The following is an 18297-nucleotide window of genomic DNA, read 5'->3' as shown; positions in this document are numbered from 1 at the left end:
ACGGATGATGCTTTACTGTGAATGCACTCGTGCGCTCACCATCCGATTTGCCAAGTCGGTCCTACCGCTTAACCCCAACAAGCCAGCCCAGTTCAGTCATTGTGTGTTGCCGAGCAAAGCCAAAATTAGTTGGGTGCTCGAGTGAATCAGGAGCCACTTTTGCCCAGATCCGCCGGGGAGGATGCGTTTGCTGTGCTCTGACCACAGCGAGAAGCTTTCACGCTCGTGTACACAGCCCTAATGGGCCAGCACGCGCTCCTGTCACGGCTGATGCAGTGTCCCAGATCATTGCGTCGTCAGCGCGCCAATTGTTTTTTAGCCGCGCTGCTCTGCCAGATTCTAAGGTTGCCTATGCAACAAGCTGAGAACCGCCGTGCTTGGGGATGAATCTTATCCCGGAGAGTATTTCGGCACTCCAAAACCAGGATACCTCCTCTCGCTGTGGCCACCAGTCACGTGCCAACTACTCTCCACGCTGCCGGTGAGCCGGAAAATATTCAGAGAAGGAATTAAACCCCGAGTGCAATGCGTGGGCAGCGCCACTAACATTGTCGCAAAAATTGTTACCCCCCACGAACTCGGAGTGTCTCGATGAACAGGGCACATGCTCGCGTGCGACGTTCAGCTGACGTTGAGGTGCAAGCCACGGGCACGCACGCCTCACCTCCCCACAAAAAACGAGGTGCGTGAGTTTTCAGCTCGTTACATTTTTTTTCCCGATATTTGTTTATTCCCAGACCCCCCCTCCCCCCCCCCGTACCGGTATAATCTGCGCGCACACACGAATCGTTAACGGTTGAGCCGTGAGCCAAGCGCACCGCCCCCGCCGCTGGTGACCACGCGCGGCCGAGTGGCCGCGGGGGTTTTAGCGCGGGGAGTCCGTCGCTACGGGCGGGCGGGCGGGCGAGGGGCTCGGGCTGCTGGGCGTCGGGGCTGACCCCTGAGGTAATGCGGTTTGTGAGCGTGCACTCCGGGTGCGTTGCTGCTGCTGCTCCGAGCATCAACACAATTAATGCACTTCATGTCACCACTCGCGCCATCTCACACAGCTGTACAATAGTACATATGACACTCTCCCTCTCTCTATTTACGCTTTTGTAAAGTTTGTTTTACCTCTCTCGAACGTAACCTAATTGTGATTTCGGTTTTTAGTCCCCCCCCCCGCCCCTTAGCGTCTCGCTTCTCTAGAACGGTTTGTGCACATTTCGCCGGCGGCACGTCTAAAGCGAGTCTACTCAGAACGAAAGACAAGCCACCAACGCGACCACCGCCTCGACCCCCCAACAGGCAAAAACACCGAACACCGCGAGACTAACCCAGAGCGTCACAAGCATAACTTACGAATATAAATAAATGGCTTGCACAAACAGCACCCGGGCGACACTCACACGACACAGGCACACACGCACACACGCACACACGCACACACGCGCGGTCTTCCACACGCGTGGTCTCCCACGTAGCGTCGCACGCAAGCACACACGCGTGGTCTCCCACGTAGCATCGCACGCACGTACACACGCGTGATCTCCCACGTAGCGTCGCACGCACGTACACACGCGTGGTCTCCCACGTAGCATCGCACGCACGCACACACGCGTGGTCTCCCACGTAGCGTCGCACGCACGCACACACGCGTGGTCTCCCACGTAGCGTCGCACGCACGCACACACGCGTGGTCTCCCACGTAGCGTCGCACGCACGTACACACGCGTGGTCTCCCACGTAGCGTCGCACGCACGCACACACGCGTGGTCTCCCACGTAGCGTCGCACGCACGTACACACGCGTGGTCTCCCACGTAGTGTCGCACGCACGTACACACGCGTGGTCTCCCACGTAGCATCGCACGCACGCACACATGCGTGGTCTCCCACGTAGCGTCGCACGCACGCACGCACACACGCGTGGTCTCCCACGTAGCGTCGCACGCACGCACACACGCGTGGTCTCCCACGTAGCGTCGCACACACGCACGTGGCCGAGACCCCACTGCAGGATAAGGACGCCAACGCTGCGTAAGGAATTGCCGGCTGGTATAAAAGTTGAGCTCGCAACGGAGCGAGAGAGACTGCAGAGATGGCTTTGGCCATGTAAATTGTTCACGCATCATCTCCCCTCCGCCCGACATGAAACCAAAGAATACAAAAACTTGAGAAAATGATTTCAAAAATGAAACCAGAAATATATTCGTAAAACAGTGTAAAATAGTTATTTATTTTTGTTATTACATAATTCTCATTCCGTTTTTAATTGTAGTCAATGATGCTCCAAGACATTTATACATATTCTTTGCAATTATTTTTTCAGATCGATATCAGAGCAAATAAAAGCACGAGTGTTTTATTTTTATTGATCAGACTTTGTTCCCTGAACACACACAGTTTGCAAGTAGAAAAAGTTGAAGTCGTGAAAAATAACGTGACATCTTCTTGTGTTGCTGTTGGCGGCTGCCAAGAGGAGACCAAGGAGCAAATATCGCGGGAGAAGAAAGAGAGGATTCTGGGAATTCTGGGTCAAGAGGAAGTAGGAGCAGCCTGGTTTCTCATATACGTCACGATGGGTACTCAATTACCCAGCGGCCTTAACGAGGGTTTTCGTTGACAGAGACAGAGTGAGAGAACTCATGCGGTATTTTTTCGTATAAAGGAGCCACCAGAAATGAGATTAACCATCGTTAATGATGCGCTCCCCCTCCAAAATAAAAGCCCAGAGTTACAAAACGGAGGGAGCCTGAATGCAGCACCAAGATGTGTTTTTATTTTATCGCATATACCTCACCGTTATATACCACCACCTTATAAGATCTTTCACAAGTATCTCCTATTTATATTATATTTTTGACTTTAACATAAAAATCATAAGTTTGGGAAATCATTCAATAGTGCAATCTCACTAATATGTATATTACAAAAAAACTTCTGATTGAGGTATCAGCTACAGACAATTTCAAAATTAAATAACGTACAAATTTACAACACCTGGCATGCACCACCTGCAATCTGACGCGAAGGGGACCTTGATGCTTGCTGCTCCGGGCTCAAGACGCAAGGTGGCGGGGGGGGGGTGCTGCCGATCGACGTTCAACTCTTGCATACACGCGCCCCGCGGTACAGCGAACCAACACCGAGTGGCGGCGATGCCCTCGCCAAAAGAGGCTCCACACACAGCCCCCCGCACGCGACGCTCTGAAATCAGGCAGCCAACAGCCCCGGCATGTTTAGTCGATGCACAAATAGGATCCCAACAAGGGGTACGAAAGGCATCTCGTGGTTTGCGGTAGCCCAGTGCGAATTCTATTAGGTGGAATGATCGCATCGGCGGGGGAGGCCTGCACCCGGCACCACGGGTGGTGGGGCAGGATGTTTCTCGCTCGTTCGCTCTCTCTCGCTCGGAAATGCGGACGAATAAGCTGCCGCGGCAAACGTCCATGACCAGAACCTCGTAAACCATGCCATGGCGAAAGCACGAAAGTAAAAAAAAAAGTAAAAATGATGGGTATGAATTCATGATGTGCTTTTTGCTTTGTTTTGTTGTTCCTTTTTTTTATTTAGGTTTAAATTTTTTTGTTTCAATCAAGAGAAATCCGGCTCAAATCGTTAGCTCGCCGGGTTCGATAAAAAGACGTTGGGTGCTGCCCCAAAGATCACGTGTGCGATTGAGGGCGATGAGCAGGGTCCACTCAAGGTCAGGGGTCACTGGAGCCTGGGCAGCCGCCCCGCGCTTGGCTCACGGATCGGTGAGCCGGCGCCCTCTTCGGCAAGACCCCCATGGGGTCAGGGAGATGTAGGGGTTATTTATTTATTTATGAACAGCACAAAAGCGTTTAGGTCGCTCAGATTACACAAGCTGACGGATCAACGAAGCTTCAAATTCACGCCGGACTGCCCGAGATGCACGGTCCAGGTGTGCATCTACGAAAGAAGAGCTGTGAGTACATGTTTTTTGGGCTGCGTCTTCCTTTAAAGTTGGCAGCGGTTACACTGAGGGAGAAGTTGGGGGCACACAATACCTGGACACAAGGCTACGGATGAAGTAGCGACAGGGGAGCCACCGCCTCGTCACACAAGCCCTGGCTAGCACCGAGAGCCCTGACTACCGCGTGCAGCGCGACACCCCCCCGCTCGCTCTCTTCCATGCTGGTTACCCTTCTCCCACGCTCATTCGTCAGCCACGAGCACCAGTGAGCGCAGAGAAAAATCCAATTCTATCGACAGGATCTCGGCCCATCGACGCCGCTTCGTCTCGTCACAAGCCCCGGAGATCAGTGGGCGAAACCGCTGGCTTGCGATCGCCCGTCCTTTTAAATCCGTACCGGCACCAGCGCGATCAAGCCGTGGCGCTGTTCACGCAATTACGGGCAATTATGAGCAAATGATAAAAGCCTGCTGCCCTCTGGGTGCCGTGGAATTGCTGCGGCGGTCAGCTGAATACAATTGACATTATCATTAATCCGTCCACAGTCAATACGCGGGTAAATGGTCACGAATTCCAGTCATCGCATGTTCCATCAAATAAATAGATCGCAAGCGATGGCTGCCTGAAATGTTCATTCCTAGCGTGGCTCTCAAGTTGGTATGAAGCACTTTGTATATAAACTAAAATAAAAAGGTTTCCAAACCTGAATACTCCCATGATACAAATGGCATTTTTGCAGAAAGCCAAAGGTCAGAATATACATATTTATATACTATGTGGGTCTGTACAAAAATCAAACGTTTTCCCCCAATACATTTCCCCCTCTAATTTCACAATGCACCATTAACACCGAGAGAAGACGACACGGCGCAATACTGCGGGGAGCCAGGAGTGGGGCCGAGTTGAACGATAGTGCAAACATCACAGCTGGTTTATATCGGCCCCGAGAGACGGCTCTCCCAGTTATTCGGCTCACGCGAAGCCCTCGCGATTAATCGTGAAGAGGGGGCGATCCCGAGTAAGATGGAGAGACGTCTGGGACTGTTTGGAAACGAGCAGAGTTAGTGCGAACACGAAGTGTCTCTTCCGTTAATGCGAGCGTAAAATAGTGTTATAAACACACAGCCCTGACGGGACCCGTCGAGATGTTTGTATCTCAAGTACGAGCAGACAGTTAATGGGCTGCAGGCATGGGGGAATTGTGACACACTAGGGGGGGGGGGGGGGGAGAGAAGGCGCTTGAGAACAGATCGAGAAGAGGGAAAGCGGTAATATACACTTTAAGCTGTCGTCAACCTCCACCCTCTGCCATTCCCACTCGTCCACCTGATTATCATCTCCAACCACCGAGGCAGCAACAGCAGTCAGTGCCAATAGAAAAGCTCCTCCATTCCAAGGACAGAGAGCGATGAGACTGGACGGTGAACGTGGCGCATAATTCTGAGATCTGATTTGCGCTGAAATATTTCAGTGAGCAGGACCAACTATCACGCAGTGCTCCCTGCGGGCGCGGGCGGACTCCCCACTAACACAGGTTCTGCGTGACGCCCAAGGGGTTTGCCCACCGTGACCACAGGTGCCGCTCACTTTAAAGGGAACGGACAACGGGCGGAGAGGAGCGCCTTGCCTCGTTCCAACGACGATGCGGTGACCCCCCTTCGCCCGGTGCCGAGCGGCTCCAGTTTCACATTCTCCCGAGACGAGGTGGCTCATTGTGCGTGGCTGCCCAAATAAAATACAGCGGCGAGCAAATTTCACGGTGGGCGAGAGCCATCAGCCAGACTTGGGATGAGAAATCTTTTGCGCGGTGCCTCCCGCAGTACTGCGTTGTGCATTGCGGGCGGCGTAGGCGTTGCCCGAGACGCCCGCGAACGCTAGCCGACAAACTGGTGGCGATGACGCAACAGGGAGAGATGTGCTCTTTGACCGCTAATGCACTCGCGAGTCACCGTGCATCGCGACCGTGCTATCAGCGCGGACGGGGACGAGAGAGCGGTGGGCGGTGACAGTTTCCCTGTCGCATAATGCAATCCCCGCGACAGCCGGACATCTCAACTCCCGCTTCCGCCGTCGAATGTCCCGAGGTCCCGAGATGCAGTCGTGGTGAGACTCTTTACAGTTTCTGAATCGCGGTGTGTACCGTATCTCGCCAGTGAGCAGCGTCTCGGTCTGGATCAGGTGTGTTGCACAGGAACCAATTGAACGGTGATTAAGGACGTTTTCGGCAAGCACGCAACGATGCGTCAAACCGTCAACTGAAATAAGTTATTATGCTCGCGAAACACGCGGCGAATTGTGCATGCAAGAATAATCACTTAATTAAAATTCGTACATACGCTGTATGTCAGATACGGTGTGCATCGCAATATAAAAGAAAAGAGATCGATTCTTGTTTTGAATCACGTTGCCGCACCAGTACTAATTCATCACGTGCCGGGTGGAGGGGGGGGGGAAATCATTACTTGCCTGATTAATTTCCAGGACTGGATTTCCGTACGGCCATCGGTGATCTGGCCTATTTTGAAGATGTGATGGCCGACTGCCGGGCGCGCGGGGCTCAGAGCAAGCAGCTCAGGCCTCGCCGGCCGCGTGTACTCTGATAATCATCAGTAGCGCCGGCCACGACTACCGCCACCACTACTGGGCTACCCCGGGCCACATCAGGGCCGTGCGTTCCACGAGCTTCATCGCCATTGCTTGGGAAAAAGCACGGGTAAGGAGACTCAATCGCGAACTCCGTCCGGCGGGAGTTGCTGCTGCCAGCGCTGTCCCCCTGCACCCGCCCCCCCCACCTTTGTAGCCGTGGCTCAAGGACATTCGTCCCCGCAACTGGGGAAGACGCGCGCCGCTTCGCAAAAACACTGCTTCGTAGTTAGATCCCCCCCTCGCCCCCTCCCCGACCTTTAAATAGAAAAATGTGAACATGAAATATTAGGTAGGGGGGGGGGGGCTATTTTTGTTATGTAAGTTTTTTTAGAAAATTATTTTCATAGAACCGAACAGTTTTAGGTGTGACAAGAAATTGCCAGTCGCTGTGAGTAATTATCCCTACAGCGTTCTACCCCCCCCCCCCCCACGCCTGTCGACGATCGCAGCGTGCCGCCTCATTTGCAAAATAAAAGAACGAGAGATAATAAACATTTCCCCAAAACATTTGTGCTCTTTTTGAGTCGGGGGACACACGGTTCTGCAGCTGAAAGCACCCCGCGCGTGACGAGTCACCGCTGCGCACCCGCCCAGGTTCCGTTGTAGTTGTAGTAGTAGTAGTAAGTAGTGTTGGGGGTTCTGACATCCACATTCAAACAAACCCCGGACTCTCGCGCGTTTTTTTGCGTTTTGTGAATATCACAAGATAACAAACGGCACAGCAACAGCAGCAGCAGCGTATAAACGTACGCACCAAGGGTATCCACCCCCATCCTCCCCCCAGTCACGTACTTGAAAACGCAAACGAATGATCGCGAGGATCAAAATAAAATAAAACGGGACGCCGCGATGGATGCCACGAGAGCGGCCGTGGACGTGTCGGAAAGACGGACGAGAGAGGGGAGGCGAACACAGCGAGCGTCATTTGGTATCTGTGAGCACCGTGGAAGGAGGGCAATGCTGGATTGTTGTTCACGTTCACGCGCAGGCACGCGTGCAAAGAAATATATAACCGGAACGAAAGTACGCGCGCACACACACACGCTCCCCCCCATGCCCAATCATACAAACGCAAACACATGCATACCTATTCACACAGTCACTCCGTACATTGTACATACAAACAAACGACCGGCCAGACGCGAGCTTGCTGCTGCGACGACGACGAGGCATGTCCCTTGCCCTCACAGCAGCTCCATCTTCGGCCGGTAGTGTAACAAGAGAGGAGATTTCTGCGCACGGCCACAACAATGACAAGAACAATTAGCACCGTGAACAAAACCACGCAGACCGAGAGGTGGCCGGGGGGAGGGGTGGGGGGGCTCGCGAGGCTAGAATCGTTGTCAGAGATGCCAGGACCTTGGATTTAAATCCGGGTCTCAATCGCTTGCTGTCCTTGTACAAGTGCTGCTGAGTTCACTGTGCCTCCCTTACCGGCACAGATAAAGTCCGGGTCATCAAGTGCGGTGAGTCTATGGTCTCAGCCCTGGTCACCAATGGCTGCTGCCAAATAAACCAAACATCCTCTCAAATTTGGTTGTTCACTTAATTTGGCAAAACGTAAGCACCGAGCATTACAAATGCTGTCATTGTTTCCACACAACGAATGCCCTTTGCAGGACATACAACGCATATCCCCACTAGTGTGGATAGAGAGAGGCCTATTGAAGGAAATGCAGAAGTAGCTCTATGAAGTCGACTTCCGGGTCTGTGCTCAGACACCGTGTGGTGCGGCGCCCTGGAGCCCGTGAGAGTTGTGGATGTAATGTGTATCCCCTTTTGTGACGTGACTGAAGCCACAGTCGGAATGTATTCGGCAAAAAAACCCCTAGAACATGCAGATTTAAGGAAGAGAGATTAACCCAAACCCGACAATCGAGAAGTTATCTTGCTGCCGGTTCCCTAAGCTCGGTCTCAGGTTGTCCGACACCAAAATCAAACTTCGTTAATAAAAAACATAAAGTACTTTCAATCACAGCCATCAGCAATGCTGTGAGCTCACAGCAAGATATCATCCTATTATTAAACAATTATAATTAAGCCAGCAACTCCAGCTGAGTCAATAAAATGACAAAGACAAAGATGCCCCACATAGCTTTTCACAGACTGTCAGGGGAAGTGCTATTAGCGAGCACATGAAGGCCGACATGACACGTGATGGGGTGGCGTGGCCAGAATCACGCCCGGCCGCCTTTGTCTCCCAAATGCTGATATTTTACACACCACACCAGATACTCAAATAAGGCTGAGTCAACCTAGGGGAGGCCCAGGACTGGTTGAGAAAGTCATCACCTATGCTAACCGTGAATCGAACCTGGGTCACCAGGTTCGTAGCGCAGTGCGCTATCCACTGCAGCGCCGCTTCCCCGAGATAAAACTCCACGCGCACGCGCACACGAGCGCACGCGTGCGCATTTGTCAGCACAAATATTTTATCAGGCGAGTCCCTCATCCCTGAAGCCCTCCGCAAGTCTGCCGTGGTGGAGAGGGACCTCCCTGGTGCCCGCCGACCTCTGGGCTGTGATCGCTTCACACGCTTCGGTCACGTGCTGCTGAAGTTCACTCAAGAATCGTGAGGCTTTCTTCTTGATGTCTTTCCCGAAACCCCCAACGATGCAACCACATCATTCAAACCACTGTCCGTAATGAGGTTTGTTGAATGGATGAGAGATAACGGGCGAGTGGATGCTGAAGCGATGCAACTGGGGGATTTACAGTCTTTTCTCATTGACAAAGATTCAAACTCGTGTCCAACAGCCCAGGTCACAGAGGTCTAGCGAAGAGCTACCAGATTTAAAAAATCTGCTTGACCGTAAGCCTGCGCACACACACTACAATGTCAAAGACCCCCTTGTAGCCTTTTATACATTGTTGCGGCAAGTGCTGTTCACGACAATTGAACGCGGGTTGCCGAGTTCATAGCGCAGCGTGCTAATCACTCTACTCATGCTCTCCACACACGCCCACATGCACACACAAACACATTTAACATTCTGCACGTAAGCCATTAGGAGATGGAACATTCTGAAGCATGTGCTGCATGTCTTTTGAGGCACATGGACGTTTCCCTTCTTTCTCTTGTTTCGTGAGCTGGTTTTTATACCTCAACGTTTAAGTTTTAATCATGGAACCTCGTTTAGAACCTAGACTCCTGCTCTGCACCTCGTTTAGAACCTAGACTCCTGGTTCTACACCTCGTTTAAAACCTAGACTCCTGGTTCTACACCTCGTTTAGAACCTAGACTCCTGGTTCTACACCTCGTTTAGAACCTAGCCTCCTGGCTCTGCACCTCGTTTAGAACCTAGACTCCTGGTTCTACACCTCGTTTAGAACCTAGACTCCTGGTTCTACACCTCGTTTAGAACCTAGACTCCTGGCTCTGCACCTCATTTAGAACCTAGACTCCTGGTTCTACACCTCGTTTAGAACCTAAACTCCTGCTCTGCACCTCGTTTAGAACCTAGACTCCTGGCTCTGCACCTCGTTTAGAACCTAGACTCCTGGCTCTGCACCTCATTTAGAACCTAGACTCCTGGTTCTGCACCTCGTTTAGAACCTAGACTCCTGGCTCTGCACCTCATTTAGAACCTAGACTCCTGGCTCTGCACCTCGTTTAGAACCTAGACTCCTGGTTCTGCACCTCGTTCAGAACCTAGACTCCTGCTCTGCACCTCGTTTAGAACCTAGACTCCTGCTCTGCACCTCGTTCAGAACCTAGACTCCTGGTTCTGCACCTCGTTCAGAACCTAGACTCCTGCTCTGCACCTCGTTTAGAACCTAGACTCCTGGTTCTGCACCTCGTTTAGAACCTAGACTCCTGCTCTGCACCTCGTTCAGAACCTAGACTCCTGCTCTGCACCTCGTTCAGAACCTAGACTCCTGCTCTGCACCTCATTTAGAACCTAGACTCCTGGCTCTGCACCTCGTTCAGAACCTAGACTCCTGGCTCTGCACCTCATTTAGAACCTAGACTCCTGGCTCTGCACCTCGTTCAGAACCTAGACTCCTGGCTCTGCACCTCATTTAGAACCTAGACTCCTGGTTCTGCACCTCGTTCAGAACCTAGACTCCTGGTTCTGCACCTCGTTCAGAACCTAGACTCCTGGCTCTGCACCTCGTTCAGAACCTAGACTCCTGGCTCTGCACCTCATTTAGAACCTAGACTCCTGGCTCTGCACCTCGTTCAGAACCTAGACTCCTGGCTCTGCACCTCATTTAGAACCTAGACTCCTGGTTCTGCACCTCGTTCAGAACCTAGACTCCTGGTTCTGCACCTTGTTCAGAACCTAGACTCCTGGCTCTGCACCTCATTTAGAACCTAGACTCCTGGCTCTGCACCTCATTTAGAACCTAGACTCCTGGCTCTGCACCTCGTTCAGAACCTAGACTCCTGGTTCTGCAGCTCCTTTAGAACTTAGACTCCTGGCTCTGCACCTCGTTTAGAACCTAGACTCCTGGCTCTACACCTCGTTTAGAACCTAGACTCCTGGTTCTGCACCTCGTTTAGAACCTAGACTCCTGGCTCTGCACCTCATTTAGAACCTAGACTCCTGCTCAGCACCTCATTTAGAACCTAAACTCCTGGCTCTGCACCTCGTTTAGAACCTTGACTCCTGGCTCTACACCTCGTTTAGAACCTAGACTCCTGGCTCTACACCTCATTTAGAACCTTGACTCCTGGTTCTGCACCTCGTTTAGAACCTAGACTCCTGCTCTGCACCTCGTTTAGAACCTAGACTCCTGGCTCTGCACCTCGTTTAGAACCTAGACTCCTGGCTCTACACCTCGTTTAGAACCTTTACTCCTGGTTCTGCACCTCGTTTAGAACCTAGACTCCTGCTCTGCACCTCGTTTAGAACCTAGACTCCTGGCTCTGCACCTCGTTTAGAACCTAGACTCCTGGCTCTACACCTCGTTTAGAACCTTGACTCCTGGTTCTGCACCTCGTTTAGAACCTAGACTCCTGGCACTACACCTCGTTTAGAACCTAGACTCCTGCTCTGCACCTCGTTTAGAACCTAGACTCCTGGCTCTACACCTCATTTAGAACCTAGTCTCCTGGTTCTGCACCTCGTTTAGAACCTAGACTCCTGGTTCTGCACCTCATTTAGAACCTAGTCTCCTGGCTCTACACCTCGTTTAGAACCTAGACTCCTGGTTCTGCACCTCGTTTAGAACCTAGACTCCTGGTTCTGCACCTCGTTTAGAACCTAGACTCCTGGCTCTGCACCTCATTTAGAACCTAGACTCCTGGTTCTGCACCTCGTTTAGAACCTAGACTCCTGGCTCTACACCTCATTTAGAACCTAGTCTCCTGGCTCTACACCTCGTTTAGAACCTAGACTCCTGGTTCTGCACCTCGTTTAGAACCTAGACTCCTGGCTCTACACCTCATTTAGAACCTAGACTCCTGGCTCTACACCTCATTTAGAACCTAGCCTCCTGGCTCTACACCTCATTTAGAACCTAGACTCCTGGCTCTACACCTCGTTTAGAACCTAGACTCCTGCTCTGCACCTCGTTTAGAACCTAGTCTCCTGGCTCTACACCTCGTTTAGAACCTAGACTCCTGGCTCTGAACCTCGTTTAGAACCTAGACTCCTGGCTCTGCAGCTCGTTTAGAACCTAGACTCCAGCCTCTGCACCTCGTTTAGAACCTAGACTCCTGGCTCTGCACCTCATTTAGAACCTTGACTCGCAGCTGCTGTGTTCGTGAATGTGCCGCGCCACTGATTTTGCAGCCCATAGTTTGCACCTTCAGCTTTCCGTGCCATTGATTCTGTGAGGCATCCCAAGGATTCACCCCCAGAACTGTTCAATGAATCGTCACAATTGCAGATCGTTAGGTCGTGATTCAAAAAAACAAATTCCTCATTACAAAATAAATTCCTGTATTCAATAAATGTTTTACTATCTAATTTGCATTGGTTCTCCTTTCATCAATCTCGTCTGGACAGTGTTGTGCGTGGCATTAACCTCAATGTAAAATCAGCGTCTCATTTTCATATAATTTAGCATACCGAAAAAATCTATGCTCTCGCGAACGATTTAATTCACACATCGCGACCGTTGGAACCCATTGGAATCAATGGAACGTTGACACAGCCAACTTCGCTCCTCGGTGCTCTGCAGCCTCTCTGGCAGCAGTTGCCGAGAGTCGTCGGCGGCGGCATGGCCGCCTCACGCGAGCTCACCACAGGGCATGGCGAGAGCCGAGCACCCGGCGCCTTCGACTGGGGGGAACAATAACGCAGGCGGTGGCGCCCCCAGCTGGACAGACTTATGACCACGCCGCCACCACCACCGCCGCCACCATGACCACCAGTCCTCTCTCCGGTCCAGCGGACTCAGGTAAGTGCAGTCGGGCACGTCACAGGATAACACTGGAGCTGAGCTATCCCATTATTTGAGTAATTTATTGCCCGACATGTGGAGCAAAATGTCGGACATTGGTGCCAAATAACACGCGGCACAACCAGAAAACACATCGGAGAAGTGCACAGCAGCGAAAACCTACGCAGCGGTGGTATCACAACTTTCAGATTGCCAGTTTAGTACCCCAATCAGGGTGTCCAACCCAGCCGTGAAAGTTCATTGCCGTTGTCATCATCATTATCATCATCATTATCATCGTCTCTGCCGTGCCAGTTACCTTAAACCTCCAGCGTGTCACGACGACGAATTTAAGTGTGTGGTCCTTGCCCAGGATTTCCTCGTTACACAGGATGTCGAGCTGTGGGGACAGTGGCAAAAGAGGGAGTGGGGGGGGGAGGTGGGGGGAGGGCCAGACACATGCTCTTCTCCTCAAGCCAAAACCGTCGCTCTTCAATTACGACCACATTCAATCGGAACGTGGCTCACGGGCACGCGCAGAGCGGCACGGAGTGGCACAGTGCCAGCGCCATTTCTATCGCCGCTCAGCGCGGTGCCTCCTTCTCCACTCCCACGACGAGCTTGTAAGCCATGTGTTTACCCAGCGATATAAACACCTCTGGCCACATCACCCAGAATGCGCCAGGTCGTCGTTTGGCTGGCAGGGCTACGTGTCGGGCAGTAGAGGGCATTGAAGCAGAACCAGAGATTCTTTATATTGGAGGAATCCGATGAGCTATGAAGCTCTTTTTCAAAGATGTCCAGTTGGGGCGCGTCAGTGAGTTACAACAAATAATACAAAAAACCCTAGCAGTGCAAAAGCAAAATCCATTATTGTCCGTATTTATATGCTTCTGAGTCTGTGCTCCCCACCATTACCAACCTGCACTAACCATGTGCTTTTGGAGTTGGTGAGCCAGTCTGGGCCAGGATTGAGCAAGGACACAGCACTCCGGAAGCCAGAGCATATATATTGACTTTTCACGGGAACAATAATTATATATTTAACAATGCACAATGTAAAATAAATAAATAACAATTACACAATAAGGATAAAAATTAAAATGTAATTTTTTACTGAAAATCAGTTAAATGATTCTCATAATGCCTGGGACACTAGCGTGAAGTATGGTCACAAACAGCCCTCACGGCCCACAATTGGAGTGGGCAGACCATCATCCAGGAGTGCATTGTACGTGCCATTAACACAAAAAAATGTCACGTTAAATCATACAGAACCACGCGAGCAGGTGCTGTTCGAGATATGGAATTTACTGGGGCGGGTGGTGTGGTCACATCCGACCGCCTTCGTCTTCCCAGCGCTGGCGTTTATACAATGCACCACATATTGACTTGTGTCTGAGTTGGCCTACCGGACATCGAAGTTCAGGTGTCATGTGCTACTGATGCTGCCAGTGGTTGTGAATTAAACCCAGGTAACGAGGATTGTAGCAAAGTGTTAGAACCACTGGGGTATAGGTACACACAGCTATACAGATACACGGACAAAGATCCACCTACAGACATACAGACTCAGTGCACCTATTTAAGCCGGCACGGCAGCCACCTTTCTGCCTCCCCAGTGCCGATATTTACTCACTTAAGGCTGAGTCGACCTCGTAGAGGCCCATGAATGGTTCCAAACATTTGCCACTGTTATTGGTCGTGAGCAGGAATCGAACTCGGGTCGCCGGGTTCATAGTGCAGTGCGCTACCCACTGCACTACCGCTCAAGTATGAAAATCCCTAATTGATTCCTGAGTCAGTCTGGATAATTGTAATGGATGATCGCACAGCACGTTCTAGATTTTTCATGCGTGCACGGATAGGTTTGATTGTTGCTCGTTAATTATAATCGACCAATTGGCCGGAATTGATTGGCATTGCTCTCAATCAATAATTGATTTACCTTCAAGTTGGTCAGATATATATACTATATATACAGGCAAAGGTGGATAAAACAAATTCTGTCTGGGCTTATTGATTAATGTCCTAATAAAGCAATCAATACATTATCGTAGCACGTTAAGGATGGCTGTAAGGCAATTTATAAAAGGAATTCGCAACGAGAGAAACAAGTATATCTTGTCGAGTGGCCACACTGCACGGCCTGCGTCTAGGCCTGTTGAACGTGACTTTAAATCTTCGTTAGGGAGTAACAAAAAAAAGCATTTAAAGTTACGGTCAGAAAATTCCAGGATTGTACTCTGGTGACATAGCTGTACCATCGCTACGTTACACTTCACGACGTCAACACGTCGATGCCACTAAAGCGCTACGGCTGAGCACTTGAGAGAGGGACTTTGAAGTCATTTTTCTCAATGACAATGCTCAAGCACATGTCAAGACAGCCACAAAAACCACAATACAATGGTGGATTGATATACGGCGTCTAAATGCGATGGCATCTCAACATGCCTTACAGAATCAGTGCATATGCTTATTTTATAGAGAGGTAGTCATAGGCAGGGAGAAAAGGGAAGCTTTTGAGCCTGGACTTGAAAAGGTGCAGGGAGACAAAAGCACTGCATGGGTGGCAGAAGGGAAATCTAGGCTGAAGACTATCCGGGGTCGGTAAACCCCAATTCTTTCATCTCGCCACAGTCGTGAGATGTTAACTACCTCACCTGGTATAAAGGAGGTTGTGGGTTCAATCCCAACCCTGACACCTGTATATATAGAGTTTGCATGTTCTCCCCGTAGTCACGTGGATTTTTCTCCAGGTCCTCTGGTTTAGATCGTTTCGCTGCTATACATTTCCAGATAATAAGCCACTTCATTGAGCTATCATTTGTGGCCAGGTTGCTTCTGAAAAAAGTTATATAGCTCAATGGGCCTTACTTGGTAAAAATAAAAATTGTGAAAGTTGAAGTTTTTTTTATAGACTACTGAGGCAGCTGAGGAGAATGAGCGACCTCCCACCAAAGGTTAACTTGGAACTTCGAGAAAAAGCTTTGGTTGCTGGAGCCTTGGAGTTTGTGGAGGAGAGCAGAGTGAGATGAAAGGGGAGAGGTAGGGAGAGTTCAGGAACTGGGGGTAGATAGATGACAAGGGATAAGTGAGTCGGGTCAAGTCCACGGATAATCTTGATGACAGCGAGTGCGATCTGGAAATTTCCCTGGAATTGGGTTGAGAGTCCGTGGAGGGATGAGGCTATTGGTGTGATGTGGTTTCATGGCTACAAGAGAAGAGTCGGTTAATTTTATGGACTGCATCTTCCTGAACTCGCGCTGTGTGACATGCTCCATGTGAGAGTGACGTGCAGACAAAATAAGACTCCAACCAAAAAACTCCGACCACAACTTTGTTCCTGTCATGCCGAGAACGCAACACCTCTTAAGCCACGATGGGATTAGTAAGCAAGCCTTTAAGCTCCGTTGTTCTGTAATTCGTCCCCCTCTCCTGCTTAATTGCTCGGATTTCCCCTGCATGCCTCGACCCAATTACCGAAACGACCGCCATTGTGTCCGCAACAGGGCAGGTGGCGGTGCCGTAATGAGACCACGAGGCGTGGAGGGAACCGCGGCGCCACGGCCATGTTGGGTTCAGTGACACTCCAGTCAATAACAATCACCACCGGCGTGCCGTTTGCGGGCAATAACGCATCTGCTGGGGAAATGTTGTTCTACACGTTAGCGCCTAAACGCGCCGTCGTGACGTGTTGCCACTGCGGACACCACGCTGCTGGATTTCACTCGAGCATTCCCTCCCAGTAATGGGGGCGAGCATTGGGCACTTAACAGTTTTCCGTTCCCCACCCCGTCTGGGATCACGAAGTGATGCCGCGCAACCCTTACTCACCTCGTTGAAGGAGGGGAGGTTGAGTTTCTTGGCGAGAAACTTCTTGAGATGCAGAACTGTGGCCTGTGACGAACAGCGAATCCATTTGCGCTTGAGGGTTTTCAGCTTGCCGCTGTGACACTCCAGGCACACGCTCACCTGCCGACGGGAGGCGGAATTCGTGGGTCATGTGACCACACAGACCGTGGGGGCGCTTATTTGTACACGACATTTGTGACGATGTCAACTAAATTGCTTTTCATCTTGGATGACGATGACTGTGCGTGGATGAATCTCATCAGGCATGAGTGACGATGACCACGATTGCCCAACACAGACCAAAGCGCGACTATGAGGAGAGGGAATTAACGAGACTGAATGAAGACGTATGCTGAAATAATTTAGAAGCGTTATTAGAAACCGCAGTGCACCGAGCGAGACCAAAAATTGGAATTGGCTATACGTGTGTATAATTGGCTAAAATATTTACTGAGTTCACCGATTGGTTTACCTGTTTCATATTGTGGGGATAGAATAGCATGCCTCTCACACCGACTCAATGTGTGATTGTTTTGGTCTACTCGACTAAGAGATTGACTCCATGAAACCCACACACTGAGCCTCCACAAATGCTGGACACATTGTCGTTGACTCAACTAACATTGCGACTAAAGTAAAAACACTGACAAAATGAACACTGACCTGGAAGCTTCTCTCCCTCCTCACTCGCTGCTTAACGCCATGACACACTCGGGCAATTTTAAGGCCAATTACCAAAACAAAATGGACGTAAATAAAGCATCTAAATGTGACAGCATCTTATGTACATAATCAGCTACCAATAATAAATGAAAATAAATAGTTCTCCAAATCACTGGGCTGCTCCTCGTTGTGTTTGCCGCCTGCCACCCTGGTCAGATGTGGCGGTGAGGTCTGAGCCCAATCACTTTTGCCACCCTGGTGCATTGCAGGGGAACAAGCTACCAGATACAAATGCAGCCGTCATGCATCCTGATGTTCTGAGGCTTTTGTGAGAGATGGAGAAACTGAGACAGCGCGGAGAGAACGGCGTGTGGTGGAGGTGCCGGGAAAGCGAGCATCACACCTGCTCGTCCGTGCGGTGGTAGTCTCCGTCATCCTCTTCTCCGTTCTCCTCTGCCTTGGGTTTCCTCTCCGGCGTCTCCTCCCCATTCACCTCGCCTGCTCGCAGCCCGCGGTCAGACACACAACGCCACCGCCGCCAGCGAGACACAAGCACGGGTCCAGTGAGCTCAGTTAAGCAGCAGGGGCGGTGACGTGGTTCAGCTGCAGCTCGTTCATCACTTAAACCTTTTTTGTTATTTTACCAGGTAAGGCCCACTGAGCTGTATAGCTCTTTTTCAGAAGCAACCTGGCTATCACAAATAATAGTTCAACGAAGTGGCTTATCATCACGTGCAAATTTATAGTAGCCAAAATACTTTAAGAGCATGTTTATTCTAAATGAAGAAAGGAAAAACCGGAGGACCCGGAGAAAAATCCTCGCGACCTCATGGAGAGAGAGACATGAAAACTTCAAATATACAGGTGCCATCAGGATA

The 18297-nt window shown here is 50.8% G+C and overlaps 1 protein-coding gene across 1 annotated transcript in view; it reads right to left on the bottom strand.

Moving 5' to 3' along the window:
* Window positions 1-2198: 2198 nt before the first annotated feature.
* Window positions 2199-18297, bottom strand: part of PCGF3 (polycomb group ring finger 3) — a 38882-nt gene continuing 22783 nt past the window's right edge. Inside the window, exons 6-9 of the mRNA XM_078599148.1 lie at window positions 17823-17917; window positions 16739-16876; window positions 13218-13298; window positions 2199-7796 (exon numbers count right to left, since the gene is read on the bottom strand). Coding sequence (XP_078455274.1) covers window positions 7749-7796; window positions 13218-13298; window positions 16739-16876; window positions 17823-17917 — 362 coding nt within the window. The 3' untranslated portion in view covers window positions 2199-7748. The remainder of the gene's footprint in view (window positions 7797-13217; window positions 13299-16738; window positions 16877-17822; window positions 17918-18297) is intronic.

The sequence above is a fragment of the Lampetra planeri genome, chromosome 12 (assembly GCF_965212315.1).
Source record: "Lampetra planeri chromosome 12, kcLamPlan1.2.h2, whole genome shotgun sequence".
NCBI classification, from domain to species: domain Eukaryota; kingdom Metazoa; phylum Chordata; class Hyperoartia; order Petromyzontiformes; family Petromyzontidae; genus Lampetra; species Lampetra planeri.
The sequence above is the reverse complement of the archived record's forward strand: the minus strand, read 5'-3'. Positions and strand labels throughout refer to the sequence as shown.